The sequence below is a fragment of the Lipophrys pholis genome (genome assembly GCF_963383615.2).
Source record: "Lipophrys pholis genome assembly, chromosome: 1".
NCBI lineage: Eukaryota > Metazoa > Chordata > Actinopteri > Blenniiformes > Blenniidae > Lipophrys > Lipophrys pholis.
In genome coordinates, this window is record NC_137635.1 from 11,231,837 (window position 1) to 11,248,625 (window position 16,789).

Genomic DNA, 16,789 nt, shown 5'->3' on the forward strand with positions numbered 1-16,789 from the left:
GTGTGCCATTATTTCTGTCTTTTTTGTTTCTGATTGTGGCAAATTCATTTTCCTGAGTAGACAATAAAGATACCAATGAACATATTATTATCTTTATAATGTGACAACGCGTATGCATTTCCATAAAAAGCTTCTGCTCATTATTTCTTGTAGATTATAAAGATTTAGGTAGAAAACATCCACAGGTGAAACAAATGGCACCCTGATAAATATCCACGAGTTCCTGTGACACTGACACGTGTGGCAAACTGTAATCGACCGTGTGGATATGAATGAATCGTGGCTTTGTGATGACAGTGGCGGCCGTGCTGCGGAGTCCATGAGACATTCAAAGTGAAGGTAAAAACGTGACGCGAGGTGCGATGAGGGGCGGGAGGAGAAAGCTGCACAGCCCTGAAATAAGGCATGAAAGCAACAGAAGAGAGGCGGATGGTAAAACTGGAGCCTCGGCGTGGTGGGGGGGTCAAACAGCATACATAGGATACATAGAACAACCAGGGTTCACGTCTTAGAAATCCACAAAGCTTGGAATCATATAGGAATGACATTATTTTATGGAATTTTTTGTGGTCAAATCTGTTGCAACAGCTCATCTGTAGTCAAACGCATTTTTAGTTCAGAGGCCACACACAACCCAATTTCACCACAGTGCCTTAAATAACCCGTCAATTTAAACGTTGAAAGTGTTTCTTTGTTGTGGCGCAGAGTATATGTGATGAAAAAGTTGATATTTTCACTAAACCAGTTAGCGTGGAAAATGACTACAATCTCAGCATGACGCTAATTTTGATGAAACCTCCCGGTGTTAAATACAGTGAAATGTCTGCATTCTGGGTGGTTTTGCTCCCCCTGACAGCAACGAGGAAACTACCCCTCATGGCAGCATCACCGATATCTCAGCTCGGGTCCCAAGAGTTGTGCCGTGTCACTATATTAAGAAATGTGTTGAAAAATCAATGTTTTCTTTAAAATGTTTACAATTTCTCGGTGGTTTTTGCCGGATTGGAGCCTCTTGTGGGCCCGTTTTGGCCCACGGGGCCTTATGTATGACAACCCTGATGTAAACACTAATTGAACTCTTTATGGTTTCACTCAGTAGTCTCAATAAAGACTTGTATTATCTTGAAAAAAAGACTTCTGTTTTTCTGCTCATTTTAAAAGACAGAGAGAAAAAAACAATAGTATCATGAGTGAATTATATACATGTACATCTAAAAAAAAAAAAAGAAAGATGAATATATTCAAAGATTAATCTTTTTATCAACAAGATAGAAACTAATATTTTCACATTAAAAAAAAAAGATTATCGGTATCATCATGGTTTATGCAAAGCATAGGGACAGTGAAGAATAGATAATTTATTAATCGCAGAGGGAAAATCTTTGACGGTTTTGCTCCAGACAGAAAATATAATAAATAGAATAGAAAGTTAAAGTATCAAATCAATTAGACTAAAAGATAAATATGTACAAAACTTAACAGTGACTATTATATATATGTGATTATTATATGCAATGAAGAAAGGATTGACAGTAAAAGGAGACTTTCAGAGTCACAGGAAGGAAAAACATCAGATTCAGTGACTCAAATTTGGTTTTCATGACTTTTCAGCGACATTTACAAAATTAAAACAAAATTTTTATACGTCTTTAGAATTTAAGACATAGGAATTTACTTTTGCAAGTCAAAACAAATCAGTTGCTCCGTTATCGATAATCTCCAGGCTCACAATGAACCATTAAACATGAAAAACACAGAGAACCCTGCTCACATGAAAGCATCATGGATCAATAGAAAAAAAAAAAATTTTCTCAACCAACCAAGTCTCTGAATGAATCGCGCACACAAACATGAAACTGATCTCATAATGAAGTCACAGCGTTCATGGGAAGCAGGATGACGCTCGGCTCGAGGAGGAAGAGGCTCATGCCCAACAAGCGCAGTCCGGTCCCAACAGCCAATCAAAACCTGCACATTCAAGTGATGTCCGAAGCTCAACGGGAGCTTCTGAGGGGAAAAGAAAAACACCATGGACTCTAAAGAAAACTGCGATGGATTTCAAGCTAGAGTGTGTAGTTTTAGGAAGAAGTGTAACAGTCGTCCAGCCGATTTCTTCCCAAAACCACGTTAATGCTGCAACCCGGCAAATCAAAGTCAACAGAGATGGGAAACATAATCCATCAGCATGAATCAGCCTGGGTCATGTCGTTCTCTTCAGCTGGACAGCGGTGCGAAAGGAGGAGGAGGAGGAGGAGGAGTGGGGGGGGGGGGGGGGGGGGGGGGGGTTAAGGTGGGGTTGCTATGTTTGGTTTCCTACCCAACAAATCTAGTTCCTCTGGGTCCCAGCTGAAGCACGGGACTAACCAGGCTCTCGCCTTCATTAAGGGCTGGCAGCTTTCTGGGGAGATGCAGTTTACTGTGTCCGCAAGATAATGAAACACACGCACACAACCGCACACACACACACACAAACAAACAAACAAAACACACACTCGCAGAGTCAGTAAACACACACACACACACACACACACACCACCGAGATCCAGTAATAAGACGACTCCTACAGCTTCTATCATGAGGTCTCAGCAACATCAGTAACGGAGAAATTAATAGTTCAACGATGACCTGAGCATGTTCGTTAACTGTTTGTTGCATTTTATTTTAATAGAGAGACATGAAGTAATACAGATTTATGATAAATGATCCAAAACAAAAACGACTCTTGGATATGTCAACAGCTGCACAGCAGATGTTTGTGAAAGTGTGAAAATACAGTGAAACCTCATGAGATTCATTTCATCTCGGTGGATGTTTGTGAAGACGAGCTTGTTCGGCTCTTTTCTGGACTCGGACAGCAGCAGTAAAACGTGCTTCTTATTATCATGTAAATAATGCAAACTGGGAAATCTAATGCGTTATTAACATTTAATTTAAGTCAAATATAAATAAAAGCCATTTCCAAACTAAAAGGGTTATTTTTTAATAGTGATAAAAACAAACTGAGAACTTTAATGTCATACAAGCTTTGAGTTTATTAAATAGGATTCCTGTTTACGTTCTTCAAAAATACAGTTTTGAAAACTTTTCCTTTTCGATGATCTGTCAGTGATTCCCAACATCAGGTCCTGGACCCACTAGAACAGGGGGGGTTAAACATGAGGCCCGTGGGCCAAAACCGGCCCGCAAAACAGGCTCCAATCCGCCCAAATCAGCAAGCAAATTGTAAAAATATCAAAGAAAACATTAATTTCTTAGCTGATGTCTTAAGAGTAGCGACACAACACAACACTGAGCGACGAGCTGAGATACTGCTGATGCTGCCATGAAAGATAGCGACCTCGTCGCTATCAAACTAGCTTCAAAGTGAGTTTGTAAGAACATGAATGATTAAGAACAGCAAAAGATAGGTTTTTGTTTTGGACATTTCATTGTATTTTACATCATTAAAATTGACTTTATGTTGAGATTGGAGTCATTTTCAGCAGTAATTGTTTCTTTTTTGTTGTTGTTGTGAAAATATCAACATTTGTGTCACATATACTCTCCACCACAACAAAGAAAAACTTTGACGTTTAAATTTAAAGGCTGTCATGGCACTATTTCACCAGTCTGACCCATTCCAATTGAAATTGGACTAAAACGTGTTTAAGACCCTGAACTAGGTCTTACAGGTTAAAAAAGGTGTCCTTGGCCACACACAGCAGACGTGCCTATTGCTTCTTCTTCCAACTGCCATCGAGCTTCACCGTTATGTTTATTTCATCGATGAAACAGCTGTTTATATAAGCAGTCTTGATGTTCTCCAGAGGAAAACAAGTTGGAAAACCACCGATTTCGTTTTTTTCCCCAATAACATGAGCTGCTTTCCGATAGCAAGCTTTAAACTCTAATGTTTCGTCAATGAATCAACAGAACTGTCTTCAAGTTGCATTTGTATGAATTGTAACCTCAGCTCAGATCTGCTGTTTTCTAAAGCCGTTAGTGATGTTGCCTTCACTCCGTCAGACGGACACAGCGGGGGGAACTGGCTTCATAAGGCTTCCGATGCAAATCAAACAGCAGGTAATCCACCTCCGCGTGCACGTTCACCCATTCACACTCTCAAAACAGAAACGCAGGTGGCTGAAGATGGCGGTGGCAGGAAGCAGAAGGAAGGAGATGTCAAGTCACACAGCGAAAATAAGCACCTGAGCAAACAGCGAAATCTCGTCGCAGTCGTGTAAAAACAGTGGCGACCTACCCGAGGAACTGCGCTCCGGCCGGCCCGACCTCCACCAGCCGGCTGGCCAGACCTTCTCCCTCCACCATCGGCGGCGGCGACGCCAGCTTGTGCCTCTTCACCAGCCGGCAGGTGATCCTGGTGGGAGCCGTGCACTTCCTGGGCGGGATGATGATGCGCATGCCGTTGTGGCGGCTCCCTCGCATGGAGCCGCCGCGGGCGTCCACCATGAAGCTGACCAGGAACCTGCCGGAGGGCCAAGAGGACGGAGAGGAAGAAGAGTGACGGCAGACAGAGAGAATTTAGTGAGGCGGGGGCAAACGAAGACACGGAAACATGGAGACGGAAGGGGGGATTTTGAGAAAGGAATGGAAGAAGAAGTAAAACATGTCGTCTCAACAGCAGTACTGATGGAGAAAGAGATTTAGTTGAGGTGAGGTCGCTTCCCATGCCGTGATCTTCAAATACACAGAGCAGAGTTGGTGTAGAGAGGTACAGAAACAACGTGAGGAGTTTTTCTGTGTTGGCTTCGGCTGTGATCCGTGTGTTCCTGATCACCGGCTCATTAAAAAACCTGCTTCTGTACAACCTACAGGCTGTTTTTTTCAAACATCAGTGACTTCAAATGGGTTCTAATATTTCCAGATGTGTGAACGACACAGCCGAGGAGCCCCCACAGGAACCTCTGATGCCCCCCCTGTGTGTGTTACCCATGTTAGCTTTGTGTGTACCTCATGAAGACCAATCAATCACACTCGCACGCAATAACTTGAGATGTTGTGTTAGTTTGTATGAAGATACTGAACACATTAATGGATCATCTGTGGTTAAAAAAAAAAAACTCTGGATGAATGAATGAATCTATCTATTGTCTAATTCATCGATCATCACCAATTTCTTCACGTCTCAGTGCAACTTTTCATCTAAATTCATCTGTTTTTCCATCATTCCAACTTCCATTCATCCATCCATAAATGAATCAATCATTCCTTTGAAATGCTGGACTAAAAGGGTAACTTTACCCAGAGAATGAACAGAGTTTTCACTATGTTAAACTCAACTGGCTGTTGATCAAATAGATTTTAAAAACAGGAAACGAGTGAGAATTAAAAAAAAACAAAAACAAAGAAAAAAACTTGCACTCGGTCAGATCTCACAACATGAAGTCACTCGGAGGTGTTAGAGAGTCACGGAGAACGACAGTCCAAACCACTTCACGTCAAGAGTTCACGGTGAGGAGAGCAAACACACATGTTATGAGAGGACAGAGAGAAGGAGGGAGGGAAGGAGGGAGGGAGGGGTCACGCCACCGGAAACAAGGTGTTGGTGATGAGAAGAGGGAGGGGACCAATCACAGTCAATCACCTGCTGTCGTACTGCGGGAGCGGAGAGGAAAAACTGCAGGATGGACGACAAAGCAACGCAGGAGCAACAAGTCAACAAGAGGCTTTCATTGGAAACACCAGCGAGAAGACGGCACCGAGAAACGGTCTGACATGAAGGGACGTGTTCGCTTTCTGGAGGAGGTCTCACGCTCGTTCCTTTCAACATGTGATGACAGCCAGGCGCGGCTTCGCCGAGCAGTAACTTACGTATTTACACATGGACATTCGTGTGGACAGACGAGCAAGTTGCATTGGAAAATGAATGAAGTTTTTGTACCACAATAAGACCAAAATGACTATGATGCATTCATTTGCTGTGTTGAAGTTCGATAGAACAGTTTTAAACTGTTTTCCTTCTGTTCTTTGTGACATTTTTGAGGAAATCTCCCCCAGAAAGTGAAAAAAAAAAAATGTTCCCACAATGTCAAACTCTCCGTCAAACCGACTCCGACTTCCTTTGCCTCTGTGATCAGATGAGTGACAGGAAGTGATTTATCAGACCTCCAGCATCACAAGCACACATTTTTTCTAACTCCAGAGATGAAGGAAGTCCCTTATTATTACCAATACATTAAATACAGGCTGAGAAGAACAGACGGTCGGAGAGGATGAGGAGAAACCGCTGCAGGTAAAGACAACGAGAACCAGAGAAGACGAAGACGGACGCCTCATCCTCCTCTTAGTGTGAGGCAGCAGAGTGAGTCGTTCCTGCTTCCTCCTCTCGAGCGAGCTTACCCGGAGTGTATGGGCGAGGAGACCAGGTTGACGTTGTCCAGGGCGTCGGCGGTCCAGCTGTACCTCCTCAGAGAGTCGCCGTCAAAGTCCTTCGCCACGGCCAGATGCTGTGAGACAGACGGGAGAGGTCACTGCCGTGAAACGTGAAGGCACAAAGGAACGTCTAAACCAGACGGCAGTGAGAAAGGGATGAGACATAAATCTGGACATTCCCACCAGATCCACACATGCAGGTCAACTGTGATCTCAACACACGTTGGACCAGAGTCGCCTTATTCTGAATCCTCCGGGACAGGAGAGCCTCACTATGAATCTCTGGAGGGGAATTTAAGGTAATGAAAAGACATTTAAAGATGTTTAAAATGAAAACGGAAATTAAAGAGGAAGAGGAATTAAACTAAGTAAAAAAAACAAAACAGAGAGAAATAAAGATTGAATAAATAATATAGAATAGAACATTAAAAAATTAAATAAAGGTAAATAAAGATAAATAAAAATGTAATTAAATACAATTAAATATAATATAATTATATATATAATTATATATAAAAAATTTTTTTAATAAAAATGTAATTAAATAAAAATAGCTAGAGAGTGAGCCTTCTCTCTCTAACAATAGTTATCCAAAAAAAATTAATAAATAAAATAGGTTGACATTCAATGCACTGCCCCATATATTACCCAAAATAATTTAAATTCGATCAAATAAAATGAAATAACTGGAGATGGAGTATTTGACACACTGCAGCAGTTGTTCTAGAAAGTAAAATAAAATAAATAACTGGACATGTGGCATTACATGCAGATGGATAGACATTACAGGTAGACACATGCAATAAGTAGATGAAAGCTTTCAAGTTTGTTTTTTTGTCTGATGAGCAGATGAAAACATTCAGATGAAGTATTTCTGCTACAAAAAACAAAAACAAAAAACAAACTCTCGTCTGACATGAGGATTCTGTTTCCTCACAAAATGAACATTTCAAGACAGCAAAGAACTGAAATGATTAACCAAACAAGATATGACGTGACCTCAAGTGGGTGAACACAAGAAGAAGTCTACATTGGCTCCGATATCAGCGGTGGATGGTAAAAATATATAGGATTACATCAACTGTGAGAAATGACTCTCGAAAGGAGCAACATCTACCTTATTGTGGTGCTCTACAATGAAAGACCTTTCCTTGCAGAGCTTCTGCAGCAGCGTGGGGGGAGATAAGCCGTTATTCAGCAGCTGGCACACTCCCACATCAGGTAACACCGTTACTCCATTAATCTCACACATTTGCAGAAGAAAATGTTATGGATGCTGAACAATGCCAGAGAGCTACTGGACGTGACTTCCTCTAAAAAGGCATCCAATTAAAAGTAGAGTGAGAGTGCACAGCATGTGAACAGAAACATCCCTCCGTTTGGGCGACACACGCCTCAATCATAGACACTATCCCACAGAGGAGACATACGTTACGGCGCAATAGAGAATCATTTTACTTCAAAGTTTACATTTTACACAAGACTTTTTAATGTAACATAATACGATTGTATGTGTTTAACTGACCAAAACAGCCCACATGTCATGATTTCTGCTGGTTTCTAGCAGAGGTGTCAACACACATTTCCGTTGAGGGGGCCACATACGACGCAATTTCATCTTGAGTGAGCCGAAGCCATAATAATCTTTACATTTAAACTTTAATGTGTGTCGTCGTTGTGTGTTTTTAGTGTGTCACAAAACGACTTCCCCATGTCTTCTTCGACCTTCATTGACTTTGTTTCAAAGGAATAAGTTAGAAATATCGTCCCAGGCAGGACAATGGCTTGAAAAATGGCCTAATCAACCCACATGACTTTTTTTGTTCTCACCAGGAGCCACGTGGTGGTTAAACCCAGCAATTCATTTTCCCAGAAGCGGCATAGAAACATTACTTGTTACTTTTAAGTTCCAGCGCCACACTGCATGATGACAAACACACTTGAGGAAATGCATCAAATAGATCAGATGAAAAGCTTCTTCGACGGAGTAAAAATCCCCCAATGGAAGACGCTGTAGAGTGTTTGACATTTCCTCATCTCCTTAAATGGTGTTCAGGTGCATTCGTACACTAAGTGGGCCATCAGAGTAATCCGTCTGAGATAGCAGCACGAACCACTAATCTCATTTCCTCTTTCAGTAGAATCTAACAGGATTGCTGGTCTTTATGTCGGCGCTAACTCGGGTGTAAGAGGATTGGTGGGCAGCCTGGCTTTTTGGCACATTCGGACACTGAACTGTGTCTTCCTCTGAAGGTAATGAGAGCGTCGGATTAGTCGAGTGTGTGCAGATTCATGTGGTGTCGAGTGTGCGTACCATTTCCTTGGAGGGTGCCAGCATCTCCTCGATCATCATGCTGTCACGAGTGAAGGAGCTGCGGTTCAGCGTGTTGGACCTATCGGAACTGAAGGAACGCAGGCTTGGTGCGGTTGCCGAAGGATTAAATTCACAAGTGATGAAGAGGGGAAGTGAGGAGGAAGAGGATTGGGAGGAAGAGGGAGTTTTTTGGGGGGGGGGATGAGGGTGAACAGAAAAAACAAAACAAAACAAATAAAAACACATTAAATGCATGCAGCTTCCAGGAACCTGCCTGTGACAACTACAACCAGAAGGCAGTGGCATGTAAGAACTACAGTACGCACCTGGAAAAAGAAAAAAACCAAACATCGGAATCTTTAAATAACACCTCTTTGTTTACTGCGAAGCCTACATCTGCTCTTCTTCTGCAGCTCTTTTATGCTCTTTAACATGTTGCACAGACCCCTCGAAAGCCCTTTTAAAAGCCCAAGAGAAGCAGAGGAGCCCATGAAAGTGAGGCAACCTACGGTGTGATGGACAACGGATGATGATAAGCACGTTGATTAATCATTTTTGACCCATTAAAAAACAGTCTGAAGGAGCCTGTCCTCATACGTTGGTCAGAGTCTGTTTGTTCGTGATGCGGTTTGGACACACGATTTTATGGGGCAAATAAATAAAGTGCATTCCTGAGCGACGACGTGATGGACGTTCGCCTGCAACATCACAGAGACAAATCACAACAGCGCCTTTTCGCTCCTCTCGAGTACACGGATGTGGGCCACTTGGCTTGCACCCAGAAGAAGCCGTTTAAGCATTAAAAAAAAAAATAACACTGGGGAAAGTTGCCCCCTCAAACTCGAGAAAAATGTGTCATGCACGTCTAATAATTGTGAGAAAAATGGACGTCCAAAAAAGTCATACAGGCAACATGCTCGCAAGTTTGCAGTGACACATAATGCATCTGCTCTTCCTGACGGTTAAAAATGAGTTATACTTGAACACGTGGTGTACTGAAAAGGAAAACACATAAAACTCTTAAGGCATGACTGTATGTACACGGACGCTAAACAGCCATATCATTATGACCAGCAGGGGCATCCTGGCTGAGCCTGATCTGCTTAGTGGTCATAATGTTATGGCTAATGTTTGTGTATGTTTACTTATATATCAATTTATATATTGCAATGGCCCAGAAGGTTGACTAAGGTACAAGGAAAAAGGTGCAACACAAATACAAAAGCTAATATCAGAAGTGGTAAACTGGGTTTTTTCCCCATTTCTTCGTCCCTCTGTGCAACATTGGCATTCTTGTTGCAACTTTTGTATTCGTGTTGAAGCTTTTACACTTGTATGTCCCTGTGGCAGCTATTTGAAGTGCAGATTTTGACATTTTTCCGCAGCTCTTGCACGTACAATATGGGCTTTTTGTAGGTGTGTTGAATGTCTGTTGCGACTTTTACATTCATGCTGCAGCTTTTGTATTTGCCTTCCAGCATTTTTGTGTGCAGCTTGCATTTCTCACATGTGTTTCGCAGCCCATTGGCATCGCAGCTTTAATATTTATTTGGAATGTTTTGGATTCGTGTTTAAGCTTTTGTATTAGTTAGGCATTTGGCATCTTTTGTGTTGCAGCTTATGTGTCCTGCAGCATTTGCCTTTTTACTGTGTGGGCTTTTTGCCTTCACATTGCATTTATGCATTCGTGTTGCAGCTTTTGTATTTGTGTTGACTTGGTTTTTCATTTAGACTACGGGCTTTTCTACTTGTGTGTCTTTTGCGTGACAGTGATATTTCTGTGCCATCGTCAATTAAGATCAATTTCCCATTACGCGGTGCATTCATGAATGTACACCTTTGTTTGCTGTCGAACTCCATGGCCCTGAAGATATGCACGCATTAACGTCCCAATATCTCCAACATGCTAAATGTATGAATGACCTAAGGTCCCTGGAAGCTCGATGAGGAAATACTCCACACACAAAAAAAAAAAAACACAAATTGATGCAGAGCTCCAACGAAGACTCAGGCAATAAACAAACACCGCAGTCAAACACAAAAGCAGACACTCTCTTCAAGCAAAGAACCCAGCTGAGAGTAAAACAAATACTGGACAGAGATCACACAAGTACAAAAAGATAGAAGACACCGCAGCAGTGCCGGGTGTTAAAATAAATTGCTAAAAAAAAAAAAAAAAAATCATCATGTTAGTAGTCAAATGAGTCTGACAGACACGGGGAATAATATGTATTACACCGGACCACAAAGTCATGATACTGATAACTGAGGGTCTGGGAGCGTGTCGAGGAGGAGACGGGTGGGGTGGGGTGGGGGGTGGGGGGTGGGGGGGTTTTCACCGGGGGATCTCGTCATGCCTTGAGCCTTACCTGACTTTGGGACTAACATAAAGAACGGACATGAGGAGAGAGATGCAGAGAGAAGCAGGCAGGTAAGAAGAGGCTCAGAGATCGACCTACTGACTCCCTCAACTCGGAAAATCTCAGTTCAGAACCGAAACCTCCAATTCCTCCACTGATCAGAGCAGCTTCACCTCGGCAGCCTCAATCACTTTCATTTATTTATACACCGGAGTGATAGAGGACGAGGAGAGAATCAATCATCGGCACAAAAGAAAGCAACAATGGCACAGAGTCAGTTAATCCAGTGAAGTGTGAGCTCGGCAAACTCAACCGGATTTAAAACAATTGTTAAATTTTTTTTGAATTTAACGTCATTATTTTGACTGACCAGAGGTCGATGTGCACGAGGCATCATGTGTTAAAATTCTCTTGTATTTTCTTGTGCCGCTATGACTGAATTTTCCCACGTGGGATGAAAAGACTCAGATGTGATCTTATCATATTTGAATGCTTTTATTTCCTTTCTGTCACCACTGATGGATCAGCATGCCAAATAAGCAGAACTCCACGCTTCTTTATGTTGTCTAGAAAGTTCAGAAAGTACACGAGAGCAGAAAATCTGAGGCTTGGGTCAACTTACGTCACAGAGAAGCATCGCCAACATGTCGCACGTTTTCAGCTTCTCCTACAACTAAAGCTGCAAGATACTGAACATAGAATGTATCTTGGATAAATTTGCTGGATTATTTACAGATTTCTTACAATTCCACTGCCATTAAAATCAAATAAATGTAGTAAATGTGATTAAAAGATGGTTCAAATCTGTTCCCAGTTTCCTAATGTTTTGTTTTCCTAATGTTTTGTTTAACGTGGGGCAATCTATTTTACACTGTGAAGGACGAGCAGCTGAAAAACACTCTCAGGACAGAAACATCAGAAAGTAGTCCAGCCTTCAGTGCAGCTCCGCCATTAATCCATTAAATTTGTAAACCCCCCCCCCCCCAAAAAAAATCTATGTTTTCTTAAAGTTTTAACAATTTGCTTGGTGGTTTGTCCAGATTGGAGCTTTTTGCAAGGCCTCTTTTTGCCCATGGGCCTTATGCTTGACAACCCTGATGTGAGCTACAAAATTGCCCCAAATAATTGATGATTGAAGTTGTCAACATCATGTTGACTTTATGTTCCAAATGTGTGACAAGCTGTGATTGGATGGTCGTACTGATGAGGTCATGGATGCCACTGTGATGACTATTATTTGTGCAAAAAAGCTCAATTAATCTTCATTCTAGTAATTTTTTCTGTGTTTCTAGGTATCATATAAGGTTATGCTCATGAGAAGTAAGCATGCAAAGCTTCAGATTACTGACAGATTAGACAAAATATTTGAGTTTAGCAGATTATCAAAGATAAAACTGTGATAAAATAGTGGAACGCAAACAGAGTGCATCAATTAGACCGACCTGATTAAAAAGGATATGCAAGAAGATTATTATCACAGCAAGAGATTATACGACTAATCTTCATTGAAAAAAATTAACCAGACCGAAGAGGTTTTGTTAATATTCATACTTTTCCTGAACAAAATCCCAATAATTGTGCTCCGATCGAGATTCTGGATGAACTGACTCGTACAAGCGTGTGACTATAACAACTCATGGACAAATAAAAATACAAAAAGCATTGAAAACACAAACAGTGTAATATCACTTCATAGAACTGTTCTGGTATTGAACACACACACAGAGCCGCTTTAGACTGAAATATGCTCAACGTTTACCTTCCTCATTGGGTGAGTACAGGTTATTGTTTTGAGTTAACCATTCAAAATGTGCTGAACCCTGAACTTTGAATGAAAAAAAAAAAAAGAGCAGAAAGAGGCTAAAACTCTTCCCAAAATGACTGAACTGGAAGTGATTTGAAGTTTCAAAGTGAACTAGTTTGGTAATCCTGGAAAACACACACACACACACACACACTGGGTGCGTATGGGTTGTTCTAACCCAGAGCTCAAGGCCATGGGATCGAACATGTTTCTAATTTCCTGTGGCTCAGTGTCCCGTGTGTGTCACCCTTCAGATATCCGATAAGCCCTCGCTCTGCGGCCGCTTGCAAAAGTGTCAATATTTTCATTCAAGCCACAGAGGGCGGACTATGATCCCTGACCCGGGAGTCGGACTCCAAGCATGCTCGCTTCATACTTCGTCTGGATGATGTTTACGTACTAACGCGGAGCTTTCACAACGTCTTACACATTTAGACTTTATACCTGCGAGAGGTACCTGGTTTCAGTGAGACTTTCTGTGCGGTGTTTGCAGGTTGATTTTCTCGGTGTGACGTCCCCCGATTGTCCCAAACCCATCCATGTTTGTTCTAAATCACAACGGCGAGTGTGAGTGTGTCTTTATATTTGCAGTAACATGGAGAGCCTCCAGTGTAAAAACATGCTGTGTGATCAGTGCTCAGTGTCCTGCATGACAAAGCGTCTGCATAGTCTGTTTAAACAGGCAACTACATACGTTTTCAGCACATCTTTTATTTCAACCTGGGACGGTGCACTTGTTTCACGTCCCTTCTTCTAATTTATCTTTGATTCATTATTCTACTATTTTACTGCGCTACTACTTGATCCTTTACAGTTCCAATGCTGCTCCCGGACTGATTGTGAAATAGTTGTTGTTTCAAATCTGGAAACTTCCGTGAAATCATGTCAGACATCTGAGAATCACATTATTTGTTTGCTCTCTTTAATAGCCTGCACAGTTCTATGTTCAGTTTGCACGTTCTCCCTGAGTGTGGATGCATCTTCTCTGGGTGGGAACACCGACACCCCACCTACTGCAGGGAACCCGTACGAGCTGTCCACGAAAATGTGCCTGCTGCTGTTTCTTTTGCACTGAACAGTTTCAAACGTCTCGTACACACCCTCATACCGCTGTCGTGTCGTGTGGAGCTGGTGTGTCCTACCTCTGCGACCGCGCGCCCACGCTGAAGCCCATGTAGCCCTCCTGGGGGAGCGAGTCGTCCCCGAGCTCCCGCAGGTCCTGGGGGGCCAGATATTTGTCCGTGTCTCCCGTCATCGCATCGTCACCTGGCGTTCGAAGAGGAACAAATCCCAAGAAGTTAAATGTCACCAAAGGAGTCGGGGAGAGGAGATCTGTCCAGAGTCCCAGATGTGACCCTGTTCTACTGAAAAAAATAACGGTGAGCAAGAGTCTGCCTGTGTGTTTGTGGTTCCGTCACTCATGCAGACCAGGACACAGTGGCTCTTTTACACAGACGGATCAATGCAGCTTCTGCCCGGAGGCGCTTTTCCAGTTCAGCTCTGGCAAACAAAAGTCTCCCTGTCACTAAAAGCCTTTTGTCTCCCACGCCAGATGACCAAAACAATGTTTGCAGAGGCCAGAAATGCTCAAAAACAAACACTCCTGCAGTCAGTAACTTGCCTTTTCAGCCGCTTTCATGGAGATAACTGAGGTTTGGTGAATGCCACACGTTCAGTGTCATCACAGCAAAGGGATCAATCAGACAGTAGGAAGTTAAAGAGTGGAACATACATTACAGGAGAAGCGTTAGCGGCGCGTTATTCCCCTCAGAGTTACTGTAGATCGCGGCTCACTGATGAACTGCTGACCGCTGAAAGAGCGAGGGGAGGAGAGCAAGTGCATGCAGGCGGAGAAACCCGGAGAGAAGAAAAGGAAGGCATTCCAGCAGCCACAAAGCAATGGAGACCCTCCTCCTCCTCCTCTTCCTCATGTCCCCTCACCTCCCGCTGGTGCGGCACCCCTCCCCCTAAACTTTCTCTCTCACACACACTTTACACACCCCATCTGGCCACATTCCAGTCCACTCACCTCCGGCTTTAAAGCACTTCATCCAGCCGACCGGCCCCGGAATGGGAGCCTTTCACCCCAAAACTGAGTTTCTCCTCAACTTGTAACCTCCTGTCAGATCTCTGTCGCTCACACACACACTCACACACACATACTGTCTATCGCTCTTTTCCCAGACCGGCGCTAACACAAACAGATCAGCTTTCTCCCGCCTACCCACCCAGCCCTGGGATTATCCAGGGTGTGTGCGTGCGTGCGGTGTGTGTGTGTGTGTGTGTGTGTGTGTGTGTGTGTGTGTGTGTGTGTGTGTGTGTGTGTGTGTGTGTGTGTGTGTGTGTGTGTGTGTGTGTGCCTTGAGAACAGACACCGAGAGGAGGACAAAAATAGTAAATGTGTGTGTGACTCCGGCTGAGTTCATGTAGCGTCTGAAGGAATTCATGTACATACAGTATGTCATCATCCTCCACTCACCTCGACTTTTACTGCTCAACACGTCAATACGAATCATAACTTCTTTTTCCTCGTTTCTACATTTAAATATTCTGGGTGTGATCTGTGCTGAAGACAGAAGGGGGGGGGGGTGTACGTGACTTGGCGGTAAAAACGTATAAATAAGTAGAGATAATACAAATCAATAAAACACAAACCTTCACAAAACTTTATAGATCATCTTCCTCCTCTAACATCAAAATTATAGGGCATCTTCCTCCCCTAACATCCAGATTACAGAGCATCTTCCTCAAACTATCATCCAGATTATACAGCATGGCAGTAGCTGGAAGTAAATGATGAAAAGCTAGATGAATTAGCAGAAATACTTGAATTAAAGAAGGGCCAACATTTTGTACCTTGATAAATCTTTCAGAGGGCCTACAATTTATATTTTATATCCAGAGCGATCATATATTAACTAACTTTACAGTCTTTGGAAGACACACCGCAGTTCATGACCGGCTGCTCAGAGTCTCTGGCCCGTCCTGATTTAGCTCACGGACTCTGCGTGTTACTGGAGATGTTAATCATTGCAGTTACTCTGCCGGCATGCCGGCAGAGTATTCCTGTGCCTCCAGTTACACTCGGTATATTTTTAGATCAGGAATCAAAGATGGACGCTCTGCTGAGGGACAACAACAACAACAACAACAACACACAGCTTGTGGGCGAACATGCACGTAACGACACGTGGTAAAAACAATCACATGGGTTTAGTTGCTTGGTTTTAGCTGCACCACTTCACACGGGTTACTGGAGTTAGTCACAGTGCGACTGTTCGGGACTTACAGGAATAGCTGATGCAGATGTTTCCAACATCCATCTCTGTTCAAACACAAACAAAACCCATTGATTTCATCATTTGTGCCGGCTGCGTATGAAACATTCACCTCTTCCTATCCGACGACTTCAAAGTCATTTTCACGATATCAGCTTGTTTGAATTAATTCTGATATTTGAAGCTTGAATGGTCACGAAACGCATGAAAGTCAAACCCGGGTCTCATTTACATGACGTTTCATGACAAAGACGCGTCGCTTTTGTGTTGTCATTTCAGAAAAATTCTGCGTTTACGCTGCAACATTTTGAAAATGATGCCTCGTGAAAGTTCTGATGAAAACACAGCTGGCTGGAGATGTCAATGTTTAGACTATTACAGATATTCAATTCTGATTTCTATGTAAAACCATTGATTTTCATCATCAATGTGTGACTTTTAGTTTTGTTTTGTTTGTCCAACGATCTAACGATTGACGAGGTTTATTTGTTTTGATGTAAAAATGAAAACAATACAGTATATGTTCTGTAGAGCCGTATTCACTTTGTATGATTCATGTGACGGGCGATCGCTCTCTCAGCTCTGATGAAAATCCAGGCTACATTATTGCATGTAAATCATGTTGTAAACGGCCGCAGCTGAAGGTGCCACTACAAAATCT

The 16,789-nt window shown here is 42.7% G+C and overlaps 1 protein-coding gene across 1 annotated transcript in view; it reads right to left on the reverse strand.

The window, feature by feature from the left end:
- Positions 1-16,789, reverse strand: part of LOC308109195 (ankyrin-1-like) — a gene marked incomplete at its 5' end in the record, with an annotated part of 105,367 nt that overhangs the window by 31,780 nt on the left and 56,798 nt on the right. Inside the window, 4 exons of the mRNA XM_080462619.1 lie at positions 4,241-4,465; positions 6,340-6,446; positions 8,687-8,789; positions 13,993-14,116. Coding sequence (XP_080318745.1) covers positions 4,241-4,465; positions 6,340-6,446; positions 8,687-8,789; positions 13,993-14,116 — 559 coding nt within the window. The remainder of the gene's footprint in view (positions 1-4,240; positions 4,466-6,339; positions 6,447-8,686; positions 8,790-13,992; positions 14,117-16,789) is intronic.